We start from the raw sequence: 22,257 nt of genomic DNA on the forward strand, positions 1-22,257 counted from the left end.
ATTCCAAAAAAACCTGGCACAACTCTATAAATTATTTTTACGAAGAAGAATTATTACAGAAATAGTCATGTACAAGTTTGTTAAATCAGAATATGTTGATGTAAGGTTCTGACAGACAATTGATATAGATTTTTTTTCATTGGTTAAGACTGAAAGCTGAATTCGATATTAATTTTTTCATTGGTCTAGGCAGACATCTATTTATAAAAACAACCAATGAAAACACGCTGATCACGCTGTACATCCAAATGTAGACTTTTTATGAGGTAAACTCTACATGTAAAGTATTAATGTAAATTGTATATATTAAAATAAAATAGTTTACATGTCATTAGTGTTCTAGCATTTATATTTTATTTCTGTTTCAGATCAAATCAAATATTTAAATTCATTTATTCTTTGTAGGATTCAAATTCCCAACTTGATCATGATGTAACTGCAGAGGAAGGTAAGCACACATGTATTTAATGAATAACTATCAAAAAATGTCATTTGACTGATCATTAAGACTAAATAGTTAAATCTGATTTCTTAAAATTTTCTTCTCCAAATAATATATTCAATATTTTTTATTAAACTGGCAAAAGATAAATTGCCATTCCCTAAAAAAATTGCTGACATTTTGGAAATTCCTTTTTAAAATTGTAACCTTATTTCCTGTTTACAATTTTGTTTTGCGTTGATTTAATAGATGCATATGTCATTATAATGGGTTTATTAGCATCAACAGCTGGCGGACACCACTTGCTTAAATAAATAGATAATAAGATTGATGATACATTTATAGCTGTGGTTTTTAAAACCACTAAAACCCACTTCCTTATTATATTTTACCTGTTTTAAGATGCTTATGATTGCAAACCCTGACCTTTTGATATAAACGCTTAATCATTATATAAACTAAAAGAAATTAAATTGAAAATGAATAAAGATGAAATATATATGAACTTGTTATAAAATTTATTCTTCCAGATACAGAAACAACATGGGAGATAAACTCCTATTATGCAGTTGCATTTGAGGATCGATGGTATCCAGGAGTGGTGACTGCCATCGAAGGCGACGACAAGGACTGGGCCTCCATTAAATACATGCACCCTAGTGGTGAAAATTTTAAATGGCCCGGCAAAGAAGACTCTGCATTAGCACATATAAATGCCATGCTCTGCAGAGTCAATGTTAATAGCTTGGCAAATGGTCGTTTATGGACAGTGGCCAATATTGGCAAAATTGATGATTTATACAAAAGTCAATCAGAACTACAAATTGTTGAAATTGATTATCAATAGACTATGTCGTTACTGTTTATAACATGCATCAAATTCTATCAAAGATTAAAATCATTTCAAAGTGAATTGTCCTTTATATAACAAAGAGAAAAAAAATCATTTGTTAAAGTATTAAAACAGGGTTTTTTTTTTGCTAGATTCAAAGATTTACCCAAGGAGTCAAAATATTTTTGGCTGTTCCTCATCTGATCAATGTCATTTATTTTTTTGAAACACATAAAATTCAATCAAAGCTTTTTTCTATTCATTATATCAAATTAAATCAAGAATGAAAACACATGTAATCTTTTCCTTTGTATAAATCATCAATTTTGCCAATATTTGCCATAGTCAACAATAAAACAGCCTTAGAAAATAGGATGTATATGTCCTTTATGCCATAAAGAGGTGGAAGATGAATTTCATTTTTTCATAACATGTACAGAACTTATTAAACATAGTCTTCTTGTGAAGAATGTGATATATTTATTAATTAATTATCATTGTTAACAGCATAAGTGAAATGTATAATGTAATAATTGTCAATATATGAACTGTGTGCGATTGGTGACTAACATTATAATGTAATATTTCAAGATATTTGAAATGATAATTTTATAGAGGAGGTATGTTGTATGATCTCTATTTTGTTCAATGTTACATTATTGTATTGTTTTCCATCTATCATTATGTTATTTATATGTTTGTTAGTTTTTTGTCGAGCCTGCGACTTTTGTCGCAGAAAGCTCGACATAGGGATAGCGATCCGGCGGCGGCGGCGGCGGCTACGGCGGCGGCGGCGGCGGCGGCGTTAGCTAACTTCTTAAAAGCTTTATATTTTAGAAGATGGAAGACCTGGATGCTTCATACTTTGTATATGGATGCCTCATGTTACGAAGTTTCCGTCAGTCACATGTCCAATGTCCTTGACCTCATTTTCATGGTTCAGTGACTACTTGAAAAAAAAGTTCAGTTTTTTTGTAATGTTAAATTCTCTCTTATTATAAGTAATAGGATAACTATATTTGGTATGTGCGTACCTTGCAAGGTCCTCATGCCCGTCAGACAGTTTTCACTTGACCTCGACCTCATTTCATGGATCAGTGAACAAGGTTAAGTTTTCGTGGTCAAGTCCATATCTCAGATACTATAAGCAATAGGTCTAGTATATTCGGTGTATGGAAGGACTGTAAGGTGTACATGTCCAACTGGCAGGTGTCATCTGACCTTGACCTCATTTTCATGGTTCAGTGGTTATAGTTAAGTTTTTGTGTTTTGGTCTGTTTTTCTTATACTGTATGCAATAGGTCTACTATATTTGGTGTATGGAATGATTGTAAGGTGTACATGTCTAGCTGGCAGGTGTCATCTGACCTTGACCTCATTTTCATGGTTCAGTGGTCAAAGTTAAGTTTTTGAGTTTTGGTCTTTCTTTCTAATACTGCATGCAATAGGTCAGCTATATTTGGTGTATGGAATGATTGTAAGGTGTACATGTCTAGCTGGCAGGTGTCATCTTACCTTGACCTCATTTTCATGGTTCAGTGGTCAAAGTTAAGTTTTTGAGTTTTGGTCTTTTTTTCTAATACTATATGCAATAGTTCAACTATATTTGGTGTATGGAAATATTTTATGATCTATATGTCAGTCACGCAGGTTTTATTTGACCTTGACCTCATTTTCAAGGTTCATTGCTCAGTGTTAAGTTTTTGTGTTTTCGTCTGTTTTTCTTAAACTATAAGCAATAGGTCAACTATATTTGTTGTATGGAAGAATTGTTAGCTGTACATGCCTGCCTAGCATGGTTCATCTGACCTTGACCTCATTTTCATGGTTCATTGGTCAATGTTTAGTTTACTTGGTTAATGTTAAGTTTATGTGACAGTTGTAATAAAGCTTTATATTTAGGACTATCAACATAATATCAATGATTAGTAAAGAAGGCGAGACATTTCAGCGTGTGCACTCTTGTTGTTTATTTAGAAACAATCCTATTGTTTGGATTTTAAAACTAATAAAAATTCTTATTCTTATTCTCTGAGGGTTCAAAAGTCATGGGGTTTAATTTGTATACAACATTTGTACATTGAACAAAGAAATGACCAACCTTAAAACTTTGATTGGAATGAAAATGGAATTTTACATTAAGCACCATTTTTATTATCTTAGTTATAGCTTCAATCTATTACTGTAATGGTCCATTATATCAAACTTACAGCTCTACAGCAATGCTATTCCAGTTCAGTTCATACAATAGACAACTATTATATAAATTTAAAATGTACATTACGATATGCAAGTAGAAGAATTGTTTTACCTTTAATTCCTAGACAAGGTGAAGATTAAACTATATCTATATCATTTGTTAGCTTTCAATGTTGAGTAAAAAATAAATGAACATAATAAATTCAATTTGATAGATTTGATATATTTGTTGTTGCTGTTTTACTTTAAAATATATATACTATTAGTTTTTGGAGGAACAAAAAAAAAACAACCTAGAAACAATTGGTTTTCTGTAATGAGGAATTAATTTGTACCAACTAATGGGAGATAACCCCTACTTCCTTAAAACAAATGTTATATTACAGAAAACAGTAATATTACAGATTTGTGTAATATTACATTTTAATGTAATATTACAGTTTTCAGTAATTGCCTGGACTGTTATATGCAATTATATATTTTTTTTATTTTTTATTTTTTTGTCAAAATGATGTGGATGCTTGAGCATCCGAGCATACATGCAAGGTATGCCACTGTTTATGGTAATATTCTATACAAAGCACAAAAATTTCATCATTCACCTCAAACATTTTGTCAGAAACTAACCAACTCTTTAAACAGACATTCAGAAAGGATATAGTTACAATAGTGTTGTCAAGTCATCAAAGATGGCATTTTTGGAATCAATATTGATTCAATTATAGGGGGGGCCTCGGTGGCCGAGTGGTCTAAGTAGTTACTACTGTAATCACTAGCCAGTCAACACTGAGGTTGTGAGTTCGAACCCCGCTCGTGCGGGTGCACTCGACTCCAATCTTAATTGACTAGGATTGTCAGTTTTCCTATGGAAGGTCGGTGGGCTTCCTCCACCAATAAAAACTGGCCGCCACGAAATAGCCCAAAAGCGGTGCTTAAAAGTGGCGTTAAAACACCAAAAATCAAATCAAATCAATTATAGGGTCTTTGCTATTCTAAAACCAGTTGTTGGCATGATACCCGTTTTGTTTTTCTCGGATAATTTATGACGCATGATACTTAACCTCTAACAGGAGGGATTGTGCTTCATTTTCATATGATGAAGACATAATTTTTTAATCAGTTTAATTGAGGTCTAGAGCTCGCATGTCAGTAACTGGTAGTAGTCCTTTGTTAATTTATGTTGATCATTGTCATTTTGCTTAGTTTCTTCTGTTTCCTATTCTAATGTCTGACTCTGCTGACTTCTTTTAAACTGAGTTTTACTGTGCATATTGCTGTGTGTTTGTTTATTCTACATTGGCTAGAGGTATAGAGGAGGGTTGAAATCTCACAAAACATGTTTAACCCCACCTCATTTATTAGCCAGGAACCAGTAGTCTTTGTTAGTTTTGTGTGTTTTTTAATTTAAGTTCATTTATATGTTTTGGAGTTTAGTGTAGCCTCCATTTCCCTGAACTAGTATACATTATTGTTTGGCTGAAGCCCACCTCTGGCTGTGGGATTTTCTCGCTAAGTTGAAGACCCATTGGTGGCCTTGGGTTGTTTTCTGCTTTTTGATGGAGTTGTTGTCTCTTTGACACATTCCCGTTTCCATTCTCAATTCATATTACCGGTATTCCAGTTGATTCCCAATACTTTAAGGATCTAAAAGATTATATTTTTTTCAATATTTAGAGTTACCAAAATTGCAATTTACAAAACATTGCAAAAGGGTCAGGAACAGCCCAAATTTTTCAATAACATTAATTGAATTACACATATGCTTTTAGTGTGAAGATTGCAGCAGGTGCTCTGGTCTGTGATGAGTGTGAATTAGTAGGAGATATAACTATTGGTAGGTAAAAATTAAGCATGTTAAGTGTGAATTAGTAGGAGATATAACTATTCGTAGGTACACATTAAGTGTGAATTAGTAGGAGATATAACTATTAGTAGGTACAAATTAAGTGTGAATTAGTAGGAGATATAACTATTGGTAGGTACACATTAAGTGTGAATTAGTAGGAGATATAACTATTGGTAGGTACACATTAAGCGTGAATTAGTAGGAGATATAACTATTGGTAGGTACAAATTAAGTGTGAATTAGTAGGAGATATAACTATTGGTAGGTACACATTAAATGTGAATTAGTAGGAGATATAACTATTGGTAGGTACACATTAAGTGTGAATTAGTAGGAGATATAACTATTGGTAGGTACACATTAAATGTGAATTAGTAGGAGATATAACTATTTGTAGGTACACATTAAGTGTGAATTAGTTGGAGATATAACTATTGGTAGGTACAAATTAAGTGTGAAATAGTAGGAGGTATAATTATATAACTATCTGCATGATTGGTAGGTACAAAATTGTGAATAAGTAGTAGATATATAACTGTTGTTAGGTAAAATAAAGTATGAATAAGTGGGAGTTTAAGTAAAATAGGTACATGTAGTAGTGGGCTGTCGATGTTGGGCATATAGAAATGACACAATTCACATAAGTTGTAGAGTTACAAAATGTATTCACACACAAATTTTCATGATTTGTCATTGGTTAATGTCTGAAATTTTATTTTATTTAAGTGCTTAATCAGTTTTCTATTATTTGGGTGCTTGTCCCTATTTTCTATTATTTAGGTGATTCATCAGTTTTCTATTAATGCATGTGCTTAATCAGATTTGTATTATTGTAGTTGCTTAATCAGTTTTTGTCTCACCTGCAACAAAAGTGGCTGAAGGCAAGACATAAGCAAATGCTATTCCTGTGAATTCGTCGTTGGCATCAACAATTGTTAAGTTTTCCATGTTTTCTGCTTGAGTTAGTTTGATAAGAACTGCTTGTGATAGATCAATGATATTTTCTATAAAGTTGCATTACTATCAGTACACATCAGTTTGACGACTATATCCACTCCCTGCCCCTGAAGGTCATGGTCCAGTGACTTTCAATTAATTATTAGTCCCCTACCGACGAAGTCGAAGGGGACTTTAGGTTTGCACTCTGTCCATCTGTCTGTCCGTCTGTCTGTCCAACTGTCTGTCCTTCTGTCAGTCTGGCAAATCAGTTTTCCACACTTTTTTTCTTCATGCTTGAAGATATTGATTTGATATTTGGTATATTGTTTTATCATGACAAGTTACAGATCAAGTGCGAATTTTGTTCCGGTCTGATAATTTTGTGCAGAGTTATGGTCCTCGGACTTGGAAAATTCACTCAAATATTCAGTTTTCCGCATTTCGTCATGCTTGAAGATATTAATTTGATAATTGGTATATAGTTTTATCATGACAAGTTACAGACCAAGTTTGAATTTTGTTTCGGTTTGATGATTTTTTTGCAGAGTTATGGTCCTTTGACTTAGAAAATTCACTTAAATTATCAGTTTTTCCGCACTTTTTTCGTCATGCTTGAAGATATTGACTTGATATTTGTTATATAGTTTACACCATGACAAGTTATCAATCAAGTTAGCATTTTGTTCCAGTACAATTAATTTTTCCGGTAGGGGACTATGTATTGCCATGCAATACTCTCAGAATGCTTGTTAATTTTCAATGTTAAGTTTTCTGCTTAAGTGAGTTTGATAGAAACTACTTTTGATAGATCAATGATATTTTCTATAAAGTTGCATTTCTATCAGTTCATAACAGTTTGACGACTATTTTGAGGCCCTGCCCTCTAGGTCATGGTCCAGCAACTTTGAATTACCCGATAATTACCAATTTTCAATATTATTTTTTTTGCTTAAGTTAGTTTGACTTAGGAATTAAATGTGATAGGTCAAGGATATTTCTATAAAGTTGCATAACTATCAGTACATATCAGTTTGATAACTTTTTTGAGGCCCTAACCCCTTGGATATGGTCCAGTGACTTTGAATTAATTAGCAATTTTCAATGTTAAGGTTATTGCTTAAATCATTTTGATAGGAACTACATGTACTTGTGATAGATCAATGATATTTTCTATAAAGTTGCATTACTATCAGTACATATCAGTTTGATGACTATTTTGACTTCCTATCCCTATATGTCATTGTCCAGTGACTTTCATTTAATTACCAATTTCCAATGATAAGTTTTCTGCTTAAGTTCATTTGATAGGAACTACTTACACTACTGTCTGTAGTATGTACATCGTAGTATGTACATCTCAGTTGACCATTTCAAGGCCCTGCCAACTATTTCATGGTCCAGCGACTTTGAATTAATGAGCAATATTGCTATTCATCGCATTGTTTTTTCTGAATTTATGCTGACAGGCGAGACTTATCTCTGTGTCAACCTTTTATGTATTATTGCAGGTGCTTTTATTTGTAATCTATTATTTGGGTGCTTAATCAGTTTTCTATTATTGCAGGTGTTTATAGTCAGTTTTCTATAATTGCAGGTATTTATAATCAGTTTTCTCTTATTGCAGGTGTTTATAATCAGTTTTCCATTATTGCAGGTGTTTATAATCAGTTCTCTATTATTGCAGGTGTTTATAGTCAGTTTTCTATAATTGCAGGTGTTTATAATCAATTTTCTATTATTGCAGGTGTTTATAATCAGTTTTCCATTATTGCAGGTGTTTATAATCAGTTTTCTATTATTGCATATGTTTGTAATCAGTTCTCTATTATTTGCAGGTGTTTATTAAACAGTTTTCTATTATTGCAGGTGTTTATAATCAGTTTTCTATTATTGCAGGTGTTTATAATCAATTCTCTATTATTGCAGGTGTTTATAATCAGTTTTCTATTATTGCACGTGTTTATAATCAATTCTCTGTTATTGCAGGTGTTTATAATCAATTCTCTATTATTGCAGGTGTTTATACAGTCAGGGGTACTACTTGTACAAGTAATTTTTATTTACTTGAAGAAGTAATTATAATATACTTATATAAGTAAATTTGTAGGATACTTATACAAGTGTATTTTATTTACTTGTATAAGTAAATTATTTTTTGGCCTAGTTATGTCCCTTAGACATTCAGATTTTTTTACTTATACAAGTAAAAAAGTCATCCTATCTTCTTTTCTTGAATTCTTAGAACTTCTTTGCTCTAACAGAATTTGGATTGTCTGTCCTTTGCAGATGTCTTTACTATTCATTTAATTGTTATTTCATGGACAATGAAAATCTCATTTGTCTGTTATCTTTAGAACACTGCTCATTTACAAGCCCCCAAGGAGCAATTTTTGAAGGCCTTGCGCAAATACTTAAGATCTTTGCTCAATCAGTTTCTTTGTTGAATTAATGAGATGAAACATTGAACTCTTATAAAAAATTATGAGCTAACCTGAGAAAAATTGTTAAAGGCATGATTTTACATCTCAAAACCTGAGAATTTTTGTGGGATTGTAAAAAAAATTTACTTATACAAGTAAATTTTTTAGAAAATTAAGGGGAGATTATTCAAACAATATAATATACTTGTATAAGTATATTTTATTTACTTCTTCAAGTAAATAAAGATTACTTGTACAAGTAGTACCCCTGACTGTTATAATCAGTTTTCTATTATTGCAGGTGTTTATAATTAGTTCTCTATTATTGCAGGTGTTTATAATCAATTCTCTTTTATTGCAGGTGTTTATAATCAGTTCTCTATTATTGCAGGTGTTTATAATCAATTTTCTATTATTGAAGGTATTTATAATCAATTCTCTATTATTGCAGGTGTTTATAATTAGTTCTCTATTATTGCAGGTGTTTATAATCAATTTTCTATTATTGCAGGTGTTTATAATCAGTTTTCTATTATTGCAGGTGTTTATAATCAGTTTTCTATAATTGCAGATGCTTAATCTGTTTTAATGTTGCGAAATCGAGACATAGTGATCTTCGATTCAGTCAGCAGTATAACATTTAGGTCCAGGCTGTAGTTAAATTTTTTTTTAGACATCAAGAAGCTTGTTCTTGACCAAAAGACGGTATCCAGAGTCAAATTTTGAAAATATTTTATTTCCATTTCTGTATTTTACTGATAAATGGACTAATTGATACTTTAGTCTGGGAGACTGTGAATGATTTATTACTTGTAATTGGCTTTGAACAGCTACCTTTCAGTAACTACAAGTACTCTTATTTAGGTGCTTTGTGTCTTTTGTTTGCATGTTGGTGGTTTTTGTGCCTCATACCGATCTTTTGAGTTAAGCCAATTGCAACTTATTTTTACAGTTTGTTTCTTATGTTGTGCTGTTTCACCACTGTCCTAGGTTAGGGGAGCGTTGAGCACTCACAAACATGTTTAACCCCACCACATTCTTTATGTGCCTTGTCAGTAGCCTGTAGTACAGTGGTTTTCGTTGATTCATGTCTGTCATATTTGTTTTGGGTAAATTGTTGTTATAAATTAATGCCTGAATCAAAGTTTTGGAAATATATATTATTTTCCATTTTCAGTATTTTTCTGATAGATGGACTAAGTGTTTTACAGTTTACATTTACAGACAGTTTTGAATTAAAATTTTTAATATAATGATAGAGATGTAAACCTTCATGGATTGTTATGGAATTGGACAAAAGCTAATCTTCAAGATCAAAAATTTTATATGATTTTTTTTTAAATTCTGTATTTTACTGATCAGTGGACTCACTTTTTAAAGTCAACATTACACCTTTAACTGACAGCAGCAATCGCAGACAAGACATGGGTTCCACAGAACTGTTTACTTATTTTCTATAATTGCAGGTACTTTTCAGTTGTGTATTATTACATGCGCTTAATCAGTTTTGTATTAAAACATGTGCTTAATCAATTTTATATTATTGCAGGTGCTAGAACAGTTGTTCATCCTAAGGCCAGAATTATAGCAGAAGATGGACCTATTTATATAGGAGAAAATAACATCATTGAAGAATTAGTACAGATTGTCAACAAGTATGGTCAAAATTTATTTACTCCTTGGGTTGTAATCTAAAGTCATACTAGCAAGACTAGTGAAATGTTATGTATAAAATAAACATTTGAAATACTATAAGTTCAGAAATTATTGAGATGCAGAGCTCCAGATAAGAATTCACAAATTGGGGTTTTTACCCACCATTTTTTTATGTAATTGGGTGATAAAGTTTTTAAATTGCATTATAAATTCCAATTCACCCCTCAAGCAAATATCAAATTGGGTTTTTCACCACCAAGCTCCTTAATGTATTGGGTTTTTTTATCAACACAATATTGAATATTTAGGCATGTTATAATCACATTATATCAACCCCATGCAGATGTTTTTCCATCTTAAATGTGTTTCTTTCTTTGTATATAATTGCTAGCTGTTTTATTTGGTTTATTCACTGACAAGCAATTGTAGGTTTAATTTGTGTCCGATTTTAAACGTTCTGCCAGTTTTGTATTTTCTCACAACTTATATAAACTGCAGCTGGTGTCACTAGTTGGACTGTTACTAATTACCTTTCTAGATCCCATATGATCACCCTACAGTTTAGTTGGGGTAGGCGTGGCTAAGTGTTTAGATTTTTATGTAATATATGTGAAATTTAGGTGCTGTAAGAAAGTTTTGCCAGTCCTTTCACCTATTTGCCAGATCTACTTTTTAATAAAAATAATAAGTAGTTCCCAGATTTAAGATATACCCCAAAACCTTGACCAGGTTTATAGGTTTAATGACGGAGACCACATTCAACTTAAATTTACAGAGTTAAATTTACAAATAATTCTGCAACATCAAATAAATAAATGACAATGTTAAACTGCACTTGCCAATAAGACAACTATCATAAGCATACAGAACAATAAGACCAAAACAAAGAAAGTGTCAAGATGCATTGACGTAAAAAACGGATATGTGTATTCACTCATCAACTAAAATGAAAAAAATAATATATAAACTAAAATTATACTTGAATGTTTTTGTTTAATTTAATTTACATAAATCTGGGTTAAGTTGTCCCAGCTGATTAGAACTTTTGGTTTCTGATGCTTTCCAACTACATATATCATGTCATAATTGATTTGGCCTTTCACTTTTTCCAACTGATTTCGTTCTTGACAAAACCCTGTGTTTATCGTTCTAGCAATGTTCCTCGTTAAGGTACGTTAAGTTATCATCATAATAACTTTCCCTAAAGTATCAAAAATAAGCTGAAAACATGCTTCTATTCAATATTTTTATCGGATATTTACTTTCGTTTTAATTCATTGTATGTTATGATAAATCCCGAGCAATTCGAAAAAAATATGACAACAAGACAAACGCTAATTGGATAAACGCCGAGAAGATCGAAATGTTTTCATAAACACGTGTACCTTTTGAGCAACGGAAAATTCCAACAGGGACCCATTTCGGCTACTTGATGCAGGGCTCTATTTTTAGAAAGAAAGGACATTTCCAATTATAAATATTATAAAAATAGATTTACGCGACGACTGTAATCAGATAAGGGTAAATAACGCAAACAATAGCGAATAAAAGCGTTAAGAACTCATGGTTTTGGCATATAATTGGGTTTTCCTTTGAATGAATTGGGTTTTTGAACCCTGCAATGGGCAATTGCATTAGGTGTTTAATTATTTGTATTGCGTGATCACGCAAATACGCAGCTTATCTGGAGCTCTGGAGATGTTTTTATTGATGGGTGAGAATTGCAATAATAAGAACTTGCATTATGATATCTGATTCATATATCTGTATGGAGATTTTCCTGAAATTGCAATAATTAATCTCACATTTTTGTTCATTCTTCAAAAATCGCAATAATAAACACACACAATAGTTTCTGAATTTACAGTATCCTGCAGACCTTGTTGCAAATTACTCCTACCATCAAGCAAAGATTGACTTTTGGTGTTTTAAAGCCACATTTAGGACTATTGGCTATTTTATTGAAAACTGGCAATCGTTGTTAATTAAGATTGGAGTCAAAAGTAATGGCAAAATGCAGAGCCTGAACTTATAACCTCAGTGTTGATAGGCTATAGCTAGGGACAGAGTAGTTGAACTACTTAGACCACTCAGCCACCGAGGCCCCTGTAATTAAAAGCAGGTATCATCCAATTAAAAGTGATTGAGAACATCATATTTTTTTAAGTTTGTGTCGACATTTTGAGGAAAACATCAATATTTTTGTTTCTATTTTGTTAGGTAGCTGTCTTATTGAAATAGAACCCTAAATTTCCTTTACTCATCATGCTTATATTATTAACCAGCTTCTAAATCAGCTTGTGCAAAAATGGCATAATTTATAAATGACTGTTTATTTACAGAAATCCAGAAGGGAAGTCTAGTTCTACACAGAATGTGATGATAATAGGGAACAATAATGTATTTGAGGTTGGCTCATGTATCCTTAGACAGTACAATATAAATGGGATGTACTCATGCAAAGATAGGTTACACTATTAAAACCAGGTTTCCCCTTAGTTATAAATTTCTTTTTCGCCATCCTTTTCCCCAAAACAATATTTTATTCACCACTTTCAAATTGCTTTCGCCCATTTAATTTCCTTTTTGCATCAATAAATTTTTATTACCAGTGTTGTCATCTCATGTACATCTGAGATCTAAGATAACATGTAATATTAAATCCCATTGTACATTAATCACACATATTCAACATTTTTTATAAGTAAACACCTAATTATAATAATTTTGATTGTTTATATTTATGGATACTGTAAAACTACATTACAAAGGCAGTCATTTAATGTGTATCCATAACATCATCAGGTTGTGATCCATCATCAATATATTTATCCAGTCAAAGGACTCTGAATAAAATCTAAGATGTTTTAATTTTGTGTTTTTTTTTCAATCATTACATTTCCTGCGCATCTTTAAAAGTTAAAGTTAAAACCTGAGATTATTATTTCTCTAATTCTTTGTCAATTTATCCCTTTCTGCACCCATTGTATAAAAAAAATTTAATCAACGTGTGGTTGCCGGTGATCTCAGAAGATGATTGGATGAATTTAAGGGTCATAACCTTTATCAGCTCAAAATATGCTAACAGATGTTAATGAAATTGACAACTTTGTGAAATTTGGAAGGCACTCGAAGGGGATTTTTGTTTAACAAAAAATGAAAATTATTTTTTTAGTCATTAGAGAAACAGATTCTTACATAGTTACTCGTTGATTATCGGATTTATCCAATCTCGATAGTTAAATTATAAATTTTAAAGTCCTCGCCAAGGCTCAGACTTTAAAATTGATAATTTAACTATCTCGATTGGATAAATCCGATAGTCCACTGGTATCAATGTAAGAATCTATATTTCTCTAATTCTTTTTTGATTTATCCTTTTCCTGACCTGTTGATTATTTTTATTTAATCAATGTTTGGTTCATTTGATCTGAGTTCTTCATTGGTCAAAATTTGATTATGATGTCAAACTGTCTTGCTTTCCTTTTAATTTCTTATTGTGACGTAATAAAAAAAAGGCGACCATGCCTGATGACGTCACATTGAACGCACACATCTTTTTTACAGATCAATCGAAAAGTAGAAATTGTCTTTATATCGTCTATAAATCATCCGAGAAACAGAATTCCACCACCAAATCTCGTGCAATATGATATTTATCCACTCTCAACAGTTAAATCTTAAGTATTTAAAACACTCGGTGAGCCTTACGTTTTAAATTTGAAAATTAAACTGTCTCTGGTGGATAAATATCGTATCACACTTGATACAGTGGTAGAATCTATACATACATATAATGAATTATGTGTTAAAGTAATCTCATTGAAAACGTTACACTCTGCTATATACTGCAGCTGTGCAGTCAAATTACATTGATTGTATTTGTGATATACAGTCACTAACCGTATATCCCTTTTTTATGACGTTGACAATGCATTTCAGTAGAAATTTATTTATGACGTCAATAAACAATACATGTTTGCGGAAATTTAACGTCGTCCGCTCCACATTAAAAAATGATGGTTTTTACCCCAAATATTTCATTTGGAACAGTTATAGGAGTTAAAACAGAGTATAACGTTTTCACTGAGATTATTTTAACACATGTGAAGGTACTAAGTATATACAATCCTTCTAGCGATCCTGTTTACATATAGAATAACCATACATTGTCTCCAAATATAAATTTTATTTGTACAAGGCTTGGAAACAGGTAGAAAGCGAGGCTTTCCCGAGCATTTCTATCCTGTTTTGAGCTAAGTACAAATAAAATTTATATTTTGTTTGATATATAAATATTAAACAATATATATTGCATTTTATTTCTGACAAATATTATATTGTTGTTTGAAGATTACTGCCTTTTTAAAAAAAATTCTTAACTTCAGTAACATGATTTATTTGTTAAATAATCTAATAAATAGATTTTTTTATAAACATAAACAACATTCCTTAACATACTAAAGATATAGAGGCCACAAAGATTGGTGATCATAACATGATAGAGGCCAAAGGTCAGTATAGCATCTTCTTCAAATAGAAAATTACTTATACTGCTTTTAAATTGATAATTATACACAAATATACTGCACTATGAAACAAGCAATTTACCTAATTATGCCATTATAATCTAAATTAGTAAAAAACTACAATTTACTTATTCAGCTCATTTTTGAAAGTTTGTCAAGATGCAGAATCCTAATGAAGTTTTTTATGCCCCCGCCATATATAGCGAAGGGGGCATTAAGTTTTACCCTTGTCCGTTTGTCCATCTGTACGTCCGTATGTCCCAAAATTGATTTCCATTCTCTAAATTGAGTTTGCCTCAACCAAATGTTATGAAACTTATACACAATGCTAATTACAACAAAACACAGATCAAGGTTGAATTTTGGTGGCGTCACTTAAACCGTTCTAGAGTTATGCCCCTTTATAAATGGAACAATTGCAAAATTTTAGTTTCCATTCTCTAACTTAAGTTTGCCTCAACCAAATGTTATGAAACTTATACACAATGATTATAACCACAAAGCACAGATCAAGATTGAATTTTGGTAGCGTCACTCTAACTGTTCTAGAGTTATGCCCCTTTATAAATGGAAAATTTGCAAAATTTTTAGTTTCTGTTCTCTCACTTAAACTTGCCTCAACCAGATGTTATGAAACTTATACACAATGCTTATTACCACCAAACACATATCAAGTTTGAATTTTGGTAGCGTCACTCTAACCGTTCTAGAGTTATGCCCTTCATAAATGGAAGAATTACAAAATTTTTAGTTTCTGTTCTCTAACATAAGTTTGCCTCAACCAAATGTTATGAAATATATACACAATGCTTATTACCACAAAATAAACATTATAAAGATCAAGTTTGAATTTTGGTGGGGTCACTTTAACCATTATCGAGTTATAAATGGAAAAAAAATGCAAAATTTTTAGTTTCCGTTCTCTTAACTTAAGTTGCCTCAACCAAATGTCATGAAACTTATACACAATGCTTTTTACCACAAAACACAGATCAAGTTGAAATTTGGTAGCGTCACTTTAATCATTATTGAGTTATGCCTCTTTATAAATTGAAAAATTGCAAAATTTTTAGTTTCCGTTCTGTAACTTAAGTTTGCCCCAACCAAACATTATGAAACCTATACACAATACTTATTAACTTCAAAAGTCAGATCAAGTACAAATTTGGGTAGTGTCACTTTTATCGTTCTTGAGTTATGTCCCTTTATAATGTTGTATGCAAGCGGGGGCATCATATGTGTCCATGGGGACACATTCTCGATTTAATTTACTTACAGTTGGAAGCCAAAATATTTGAAGGTGATTCAAATTTTATATACTATCATGACTATAGACATGAGAAAGTGCTGACATATTATCAGAAAAAATGTTCTTCTTTTAATTTAAATTCAACATTACCCCATAATATAAAATTTTCGTTTTACTCAAAATTCTTACAAAATTCAAAGGAAAGTGCAACCGCCCACAATTATTAATTTGAGTGCCTCCTATCCCCCCACCACCATAATCAATTTTGGAACAGCCCTTAGACAATAGCATACTAAAACTAAAAATAGAAATAGAAAAAAATATTTCATTATGAATATGTTACAAAAAGTATACATGAAATATATGATATTATATTATGATAAAATTATTTATATTTATAAAGCAAAAGTAGGCCGACAAGTAGAACTGACCTCTGGTTGTATAATAGGAGGCATGTGTAGTGTCTCCAGTACAGAAACAATGCCTGAGAATACTGTTATCTGTGGTAGTAACTGTGACAGAAGGGTCGCTAGAGAAAGGCCACCAGTGAGTACAAATAGAACCTACGTTCTTAAATAATTTTAGTATTATTCTGGTCCTAGATTCTAGTGTGGTAGTAACTGTGACAGAAGGGTCGCTAGAGAAAGGCCACCAGTGAGTACAAATAGAACCTACGTTCTTAAATAATTTTAGTATTATTCTGGTCCTAGATTCTAGTGTGGTAGTAACTGTGACAGAAGGGTCGCTAGAGAAAGACCACCAGTGAGTACAAATAGATCCTAATTAATATAGATTCTAGAGTGGTAGTAACTGTGACAGAAGGGTCGCTAGAGAAAGGCCACCAGTGAGTACAAATAGATCCTACGTTCTTAAATTATTTTAGTATTATTCTGGTCCTAGATTCTAGTGTGGTAGTAACTGTGACAGAAGGGTCGCTAGAGAAAGACCACCAGTGAGTACAAATAGATCCTACGTTCTTAAATTATTTTAGTATTATTCTGGTCCTAGATTCTAGTGTGGTAGTAACTGTGACAGAAGGGTCGCTAGAGAAAGACCACCAGTGAGTACAAATAGAACCTACGTTCTTAAATAATTTTAGTATTATTCTGGTCCTAGATTCTAGTGTGGTAGTAACTGTGACAGAAGGGTCGCTAGAGAAAGGCCACCAGTGAGTACAAATAGAACCTACGTTCTTAAATAATTTTAGTATTATTCTGGTCCTAGATTCTAGTGTGGTAGTAACTGTGACAGAAGGGTCGCTAGAGAAAGACCACCAGTGAGTACAAATAGATCCTAATTAATATAGATTCTAGAGTGGTAGTAACTGTGACAGAAGGGTCGCTAGAGAAAGGCCACCAGTGAGTACAAATAGATCCTACGTTCTTAAATTATTTTAGTATTATTCTGGTCCTAGATTCTAGTGTGGTAGTAACTGTGACAGAAGGGTCGCTAGAGAAAGACCACCAGTGAGTACAAATAGATCCTACGTTCTTAAATTATTTTAGTATTATTCTGGTCCTAGATTCTAGTGTGGTAGTAACTGTGACAGAAGGGTCGCTAGAGAAAGACCACCAGTGAGTACAAATAGAACCTACGTTCTTAAATTATTTTAGTATTATTCTGGTCCTAGATTCTAGTGTGGTAGTAACTGTGACAGAAGGGTCGCTAGAGAAAGACCACCAGTGAGTACAAATAGAACCTACGTTCTTAAATTATTTTAGTATTATTCTGGTCCTAGATTCTAGTGTGGTAGTAACTGTGACAGAAGGGTCGCTAGAGAAAGACCACCAGTGAGTACAAATAGATCCTACGTTCTTAAATTATTTTAGTATTATTCTGGTCCTAGATTCTAGTGTGGTAGTAACTGTGACAGAAGGGTCGCTAGAGAAAGACCACCAGTGAGTACAAATAGATCCTACGTTCTTAAATTATTTTAGTATTATTCTGGTCCTAGATTCTAGTGTGGTAGTAACTGTGACAGAAGGGTCGCTAGAGAAAGACCACCAGTGAGTACAAATAGATCCTACGTTCTTAAATTATTTTAGTATTATTCTGGTCCTAGATTCTAGTGTGGTAGTAACTGTGACAGAAGGGTCGCTAGAGAAAGGCCACCAGTGAGTACAAATAGAACCTAATTAATATAAAAATAAGGAGATTTGGTATGATTGCCAATGAGACAACTATCCACCACAGTTGAATTGAAATGGATGTAGGCAATTATAGGCAACGGTACGGCCTTCAACAATGAGAAAAACCCATACCGTATAGTAGGCTATAAAAGGCCTGACATGAAAAATATGAAACAATTCAATTGAGAAAACAAATGGCCTGATTTATAACAAAACATTTTAAGAAATACAAATATGACAGACATGAACCACAAAAAACCACTAAACTACAGGCTCCTGATTAAGTTATATTGTTTTAGTGTTATTCTGGTCCCAGATTTGAGTTATTTATGCAAAAAATTAGGGGATACCACTGCCAAAACTATTTTTGATATGTTTGCGGTCTTGTATGGGAAGCTTAAGGTGTAATACCACCAAATCATAGTACGTTGCATACGAAAATAGGTCGAAAAAAAATATTCCCTTGAATTTGACAGTTGTAGGTAATAAATCCTACATTTCATTGCAGTAAAACATTTCTGGGTCATAAAAATATATCTTGGGTATTTCAAAGCACCATTATTTTTTTATTTGGGGTTTCTATAGAATATTTTGGAAACTTGAGGTTACATGGTTACTTAAGCTTGTACACAGGTTAAAAAAAGGGGAAAATTTGATTAGTTAACTTCCAGTGATGGTTATTTTCTTATATGCAATGAAATGTTCTGTGAAATTTTTTCTATAGTACTGGACAGGATAAAACTTTACTCATGCCAAGTATTTCTTTATTTGAAACAAAGATAAATTCTGCACAATTTTTTGAAAAGTGTAAATTTAACAAAGACTAATAGGGGAAAATCAATGGTGGTATGTCACCAGCTTGGTTCTTATATTTACTTAATGGACACTCTGTTTTCAGGGTTACATGTTTAAACTACTGCAAAAAATGTTTTTATGTGTTTGTGATCTTGTAAAAAAACATAGGTTACTGAAGATTTAGAAAGTTAGAAGCTTAGTTCTTCTTTTGACTAAATAGGATAGTCTGTCTTAAGGGTCAAGCTTTTAAAACACCTGCAAAAAAGTTTTGGTATGTTTGTAATCTTGTAAAAAAACACAGAATTATGTAAAGTTATAATATTTGAGTAATTTGGGGAGACAAGAATCCGAAACAAGAGAAACATTTATAGTAAAATGGTTAATGGTACATGTAGGATGAACAATATTCTGTACCATTCATTATTAAAAAGAAAACACAATATTTAAGATTTTTAAATACATTGAAATTTCAATAAAAACTATGGAAGGTCATTAAACTCCATTAAATACTAGACTTCATAATTGTGTTTTCTCTACCTTCAGACACAAAGTCTACAGATTGACTTCCTGACCAAAATATTACCTAACTACCATTATCTGAAGAAACCAAAGGCTGGAACACCACAAAGGACTTGATGTATGGTGCAGTTACAACATTTATTTATTAAAGGTAACAATTCAGGGTGTAGTTAAGGCATTTACACCACCAAAAACTTGATACAGGGTGAAGTTACAACTTTTATTTATTAAAGGTAACAATTTAGGGTGTAGTTAAGGCAGGTACACCACAAAGGACTTGATGCAGGGTGTAGTTAAATCATTTATTTATTAAAGGTAACAATTCAAGGTGTAGTTAAGGCATGTACACCACAAAGTGACCTCAATACTGGGTGCAGTTACAACATTTATTTATTAAAGGTAACAATTCAAGGTGTAGTTAAGGCAGGTACACCATTAAGGACTTGATGCAAGGTGTAGTTATAACATATATATATATTAAAAGTAATAATACAGGGTGTGGTTAAGTTATATATCATTTATTACGTTGGTTGCAATGAATTAGCGTGATTTCCCAGTGAAAAGAAAAAACGATAATTTCACATGTAAAATAAATGTGGTTATTTCATTCCTCTGACGTCATACTACAATATGCGTTGTCAAGACGTTGTTGATGACATCACATCAAAACAAATTGCGAATGCGTAGAAAAAGATATAGTTCCTTAGGGCTGTCCCCTAAAAATATACATGGGACCCAGGGAAGGCACTTCCAAATCTCAACTATGGGTGGGTGTCATCTATGTTTTTGCATAGTGGAAATGTATTAACGTGAAATTTTAATTTGCCTCTATAGGTGGTTACCCCATTTTTAAAGTGCCTTCCCTGGGTACCATGTATGTTTTAATGGAACAGCCCTTACATTTTCTCCTTTATTCCATTAAAAAGCCCATTGTCACTGTAATAAAAAGAATAACTAATCAAAGAATTCAAATAGTGAAAAATATTCAACTCGTGACCGAACAACACTGATAATTAACTCATGCGCTACGTGCATTCTTGAATTAATGTGTTGTTCGGTCACTTGTTTAATATTTTTCTATATTTGAATTCTTCGATTAGTTATTCTATAATTATTGTTGATATGTAGCATACACCCTTATTAGTACAGACATTTCTATTTTTGACAGTTCTAAATAAAAGACAGCATTAATCAAATATAAATAAAAAGAGATCAGCCATATTAAAATGAGACAACAACCCAACAATACAAAAAAAAAAAAATTATTTTCATTTGATTTCAAGTCAAGTAATATGTGAGTCTTATTTTTCAGTGCAATATTTTATTTAATGGTGATAAAGGATAGTGAGACTGAAAATGAAGATGAAGATCAAGAACTTGATTCAAATTTGCAGGATTTAGGACAATTATATGTTGCTTTATAGATTGCTTAGTATTTAATAATGTGGAGGGATGAATGGTTCTTTAAAATATTTAAAACACATTAGTAATTTGCTCTAAACAAGTCCTTTATTTTAATGACATTTATCTCTGCAGTAATGGTTGGTCCAAACATGTCTATTTAAATTGTTAATTCAAAGTTGGAATATTTCATTAAAAATATTATAGATAAGTCTGTACTTTTTGTTTTTTTAAAAAGAAAATGTATACTGTGAATTCATTTGTTTTCCAGCTGGGTACCAATTTTCGTGGATATTTGATTTCTCGGTTTAGCAATATTTGCTTACACGCCTATAGAAAATAAATAATTTGTTGAACATTTGAACTCGTGGCTTACTTGTAACCAAGAAATCCATGAAAATTGAAACCCCAAGAATGATCATGAATCCACAGTACTTAAAAAACTGGTTGTAAATTGTACTCTTCTACATAAATTAACAATCCAAGAGAAATGAAAATATAGAAAATTTACAAACATTTACAATGAGTATTTTGCCTATTTATTTTATTGAATAACTGTAAACCTGTATAAGGTAAGTCTAGTTTTTATGTGTCAATTGTTTTTATCTAAGATGGGTTGGACAAGGCTAAGTTAACCTTGGAATGATAGAATGGGAGTCAGGGGGAAGGAGGTGGAAGTCAGGAGGTAGGAACTAGGGGAAGAGAAGGTGGGAACAGAGAGAATTGGAGGAGTAAAATATATGGAGATGTTGGAAAAGTTTCTATGACCAATTTTTATCTTGGAATAAGGGGGGCATTGACTCAAATCCCAATTAATATTTTACTGATAGAAATGAATAAGCACTTGTGAATATTTTAGACAACAATTTTAAATCCTCTTTGATCCTGTTCAATGGCTTACCTAAGCATACAGTAACATACAACATAAAGTAGTTCATCCGTTTTATCTTGAACAGTGGAAAAACAAATATGTACTTAAAGAAAATGTACAATTTTGTTTAAAGATAGAATGACGAAAAGACACTTCACTGTATGATATTGATTTTACAAACAACAGGTAAAAGAGAAACAAATCTAAATTTTGGCGTAAAAAAGAAAGCCTCAGTTAATGAAGACAAGCTTACTATATGATATGGTTTCAGCTCAATTTTGAAGCAGTGCAGTGACATACAGTTGATTAAATCTACATCATTTGGTCTTTTGTGGATAGATGTCTTATTGGCAATCTTACCACATCTTTTTATTATACGCCCCTTTACAGGACGTATTATGGTATACCGTTATCCGTCTGTCCGTCCGTC

At 32.0% G+C, this 22,257-nt stretch overlaps 1 protein-coding gene across 1 annotated transcript in view; it reads left to right on the top strand.

The window, feature by feature from the left end:
- Positions 1–21,167, top strand: part of LOC127721963 (dynactin subunit 6-like) — a 29,200-nt gene extending 8,033 nt beyond the window's left edge. Inside the window, exons 2-8 of the mRNA XM_052228809.1 lie at positions 5,243–5,307; positions 10,228–10,333; positions 12,677–12,753; positions 14,801–14,848; positions 16,516–16,658; positions 19,580–19,706; positions 20,868–21,167. Coding sequence (XP_052084769.1) covers positions 5,243–5,307; positions 10,228–10,333; positions 12,677–12,753; positions 14,801–14,848; positions 16,516–16,658; positions 19,580–19,672 — 532 coding nt within the window. The 3' untranslated portion in view covers positions 19,673–19,706; positions 20,868–21,167. The remainder of the gene's footprint in view (positions 1–5,242; positions 5,308–10,227; positions 10,334–12,676; positions 12,754–14,800; positions 14,849–16,515; positions 16,659–19,579; positions 19,707–20,867) is intronic.
- The last annotated feature ends 1,090 nt before the right edge of the window (positions 21,168–22,257 follow it).

The sequence above is a fragment of the Mytilus californianus genome, unplaced genomic scaffold (genome assembly GCF_021869535.1).
Source record: "Mytilus californianus isolate M0D057914Y unplaced genomic scaffold, xbMytCali1.0.p SCAF_12, whole genome shotgun sequence".
Taxonomy (NCBI): domain Eukaryota; kingdom Metazoa; phylum Mollusca; class Bivalvia; order Mytilida; family Mytilidae; genus Mytilus; species Mytilus californianus.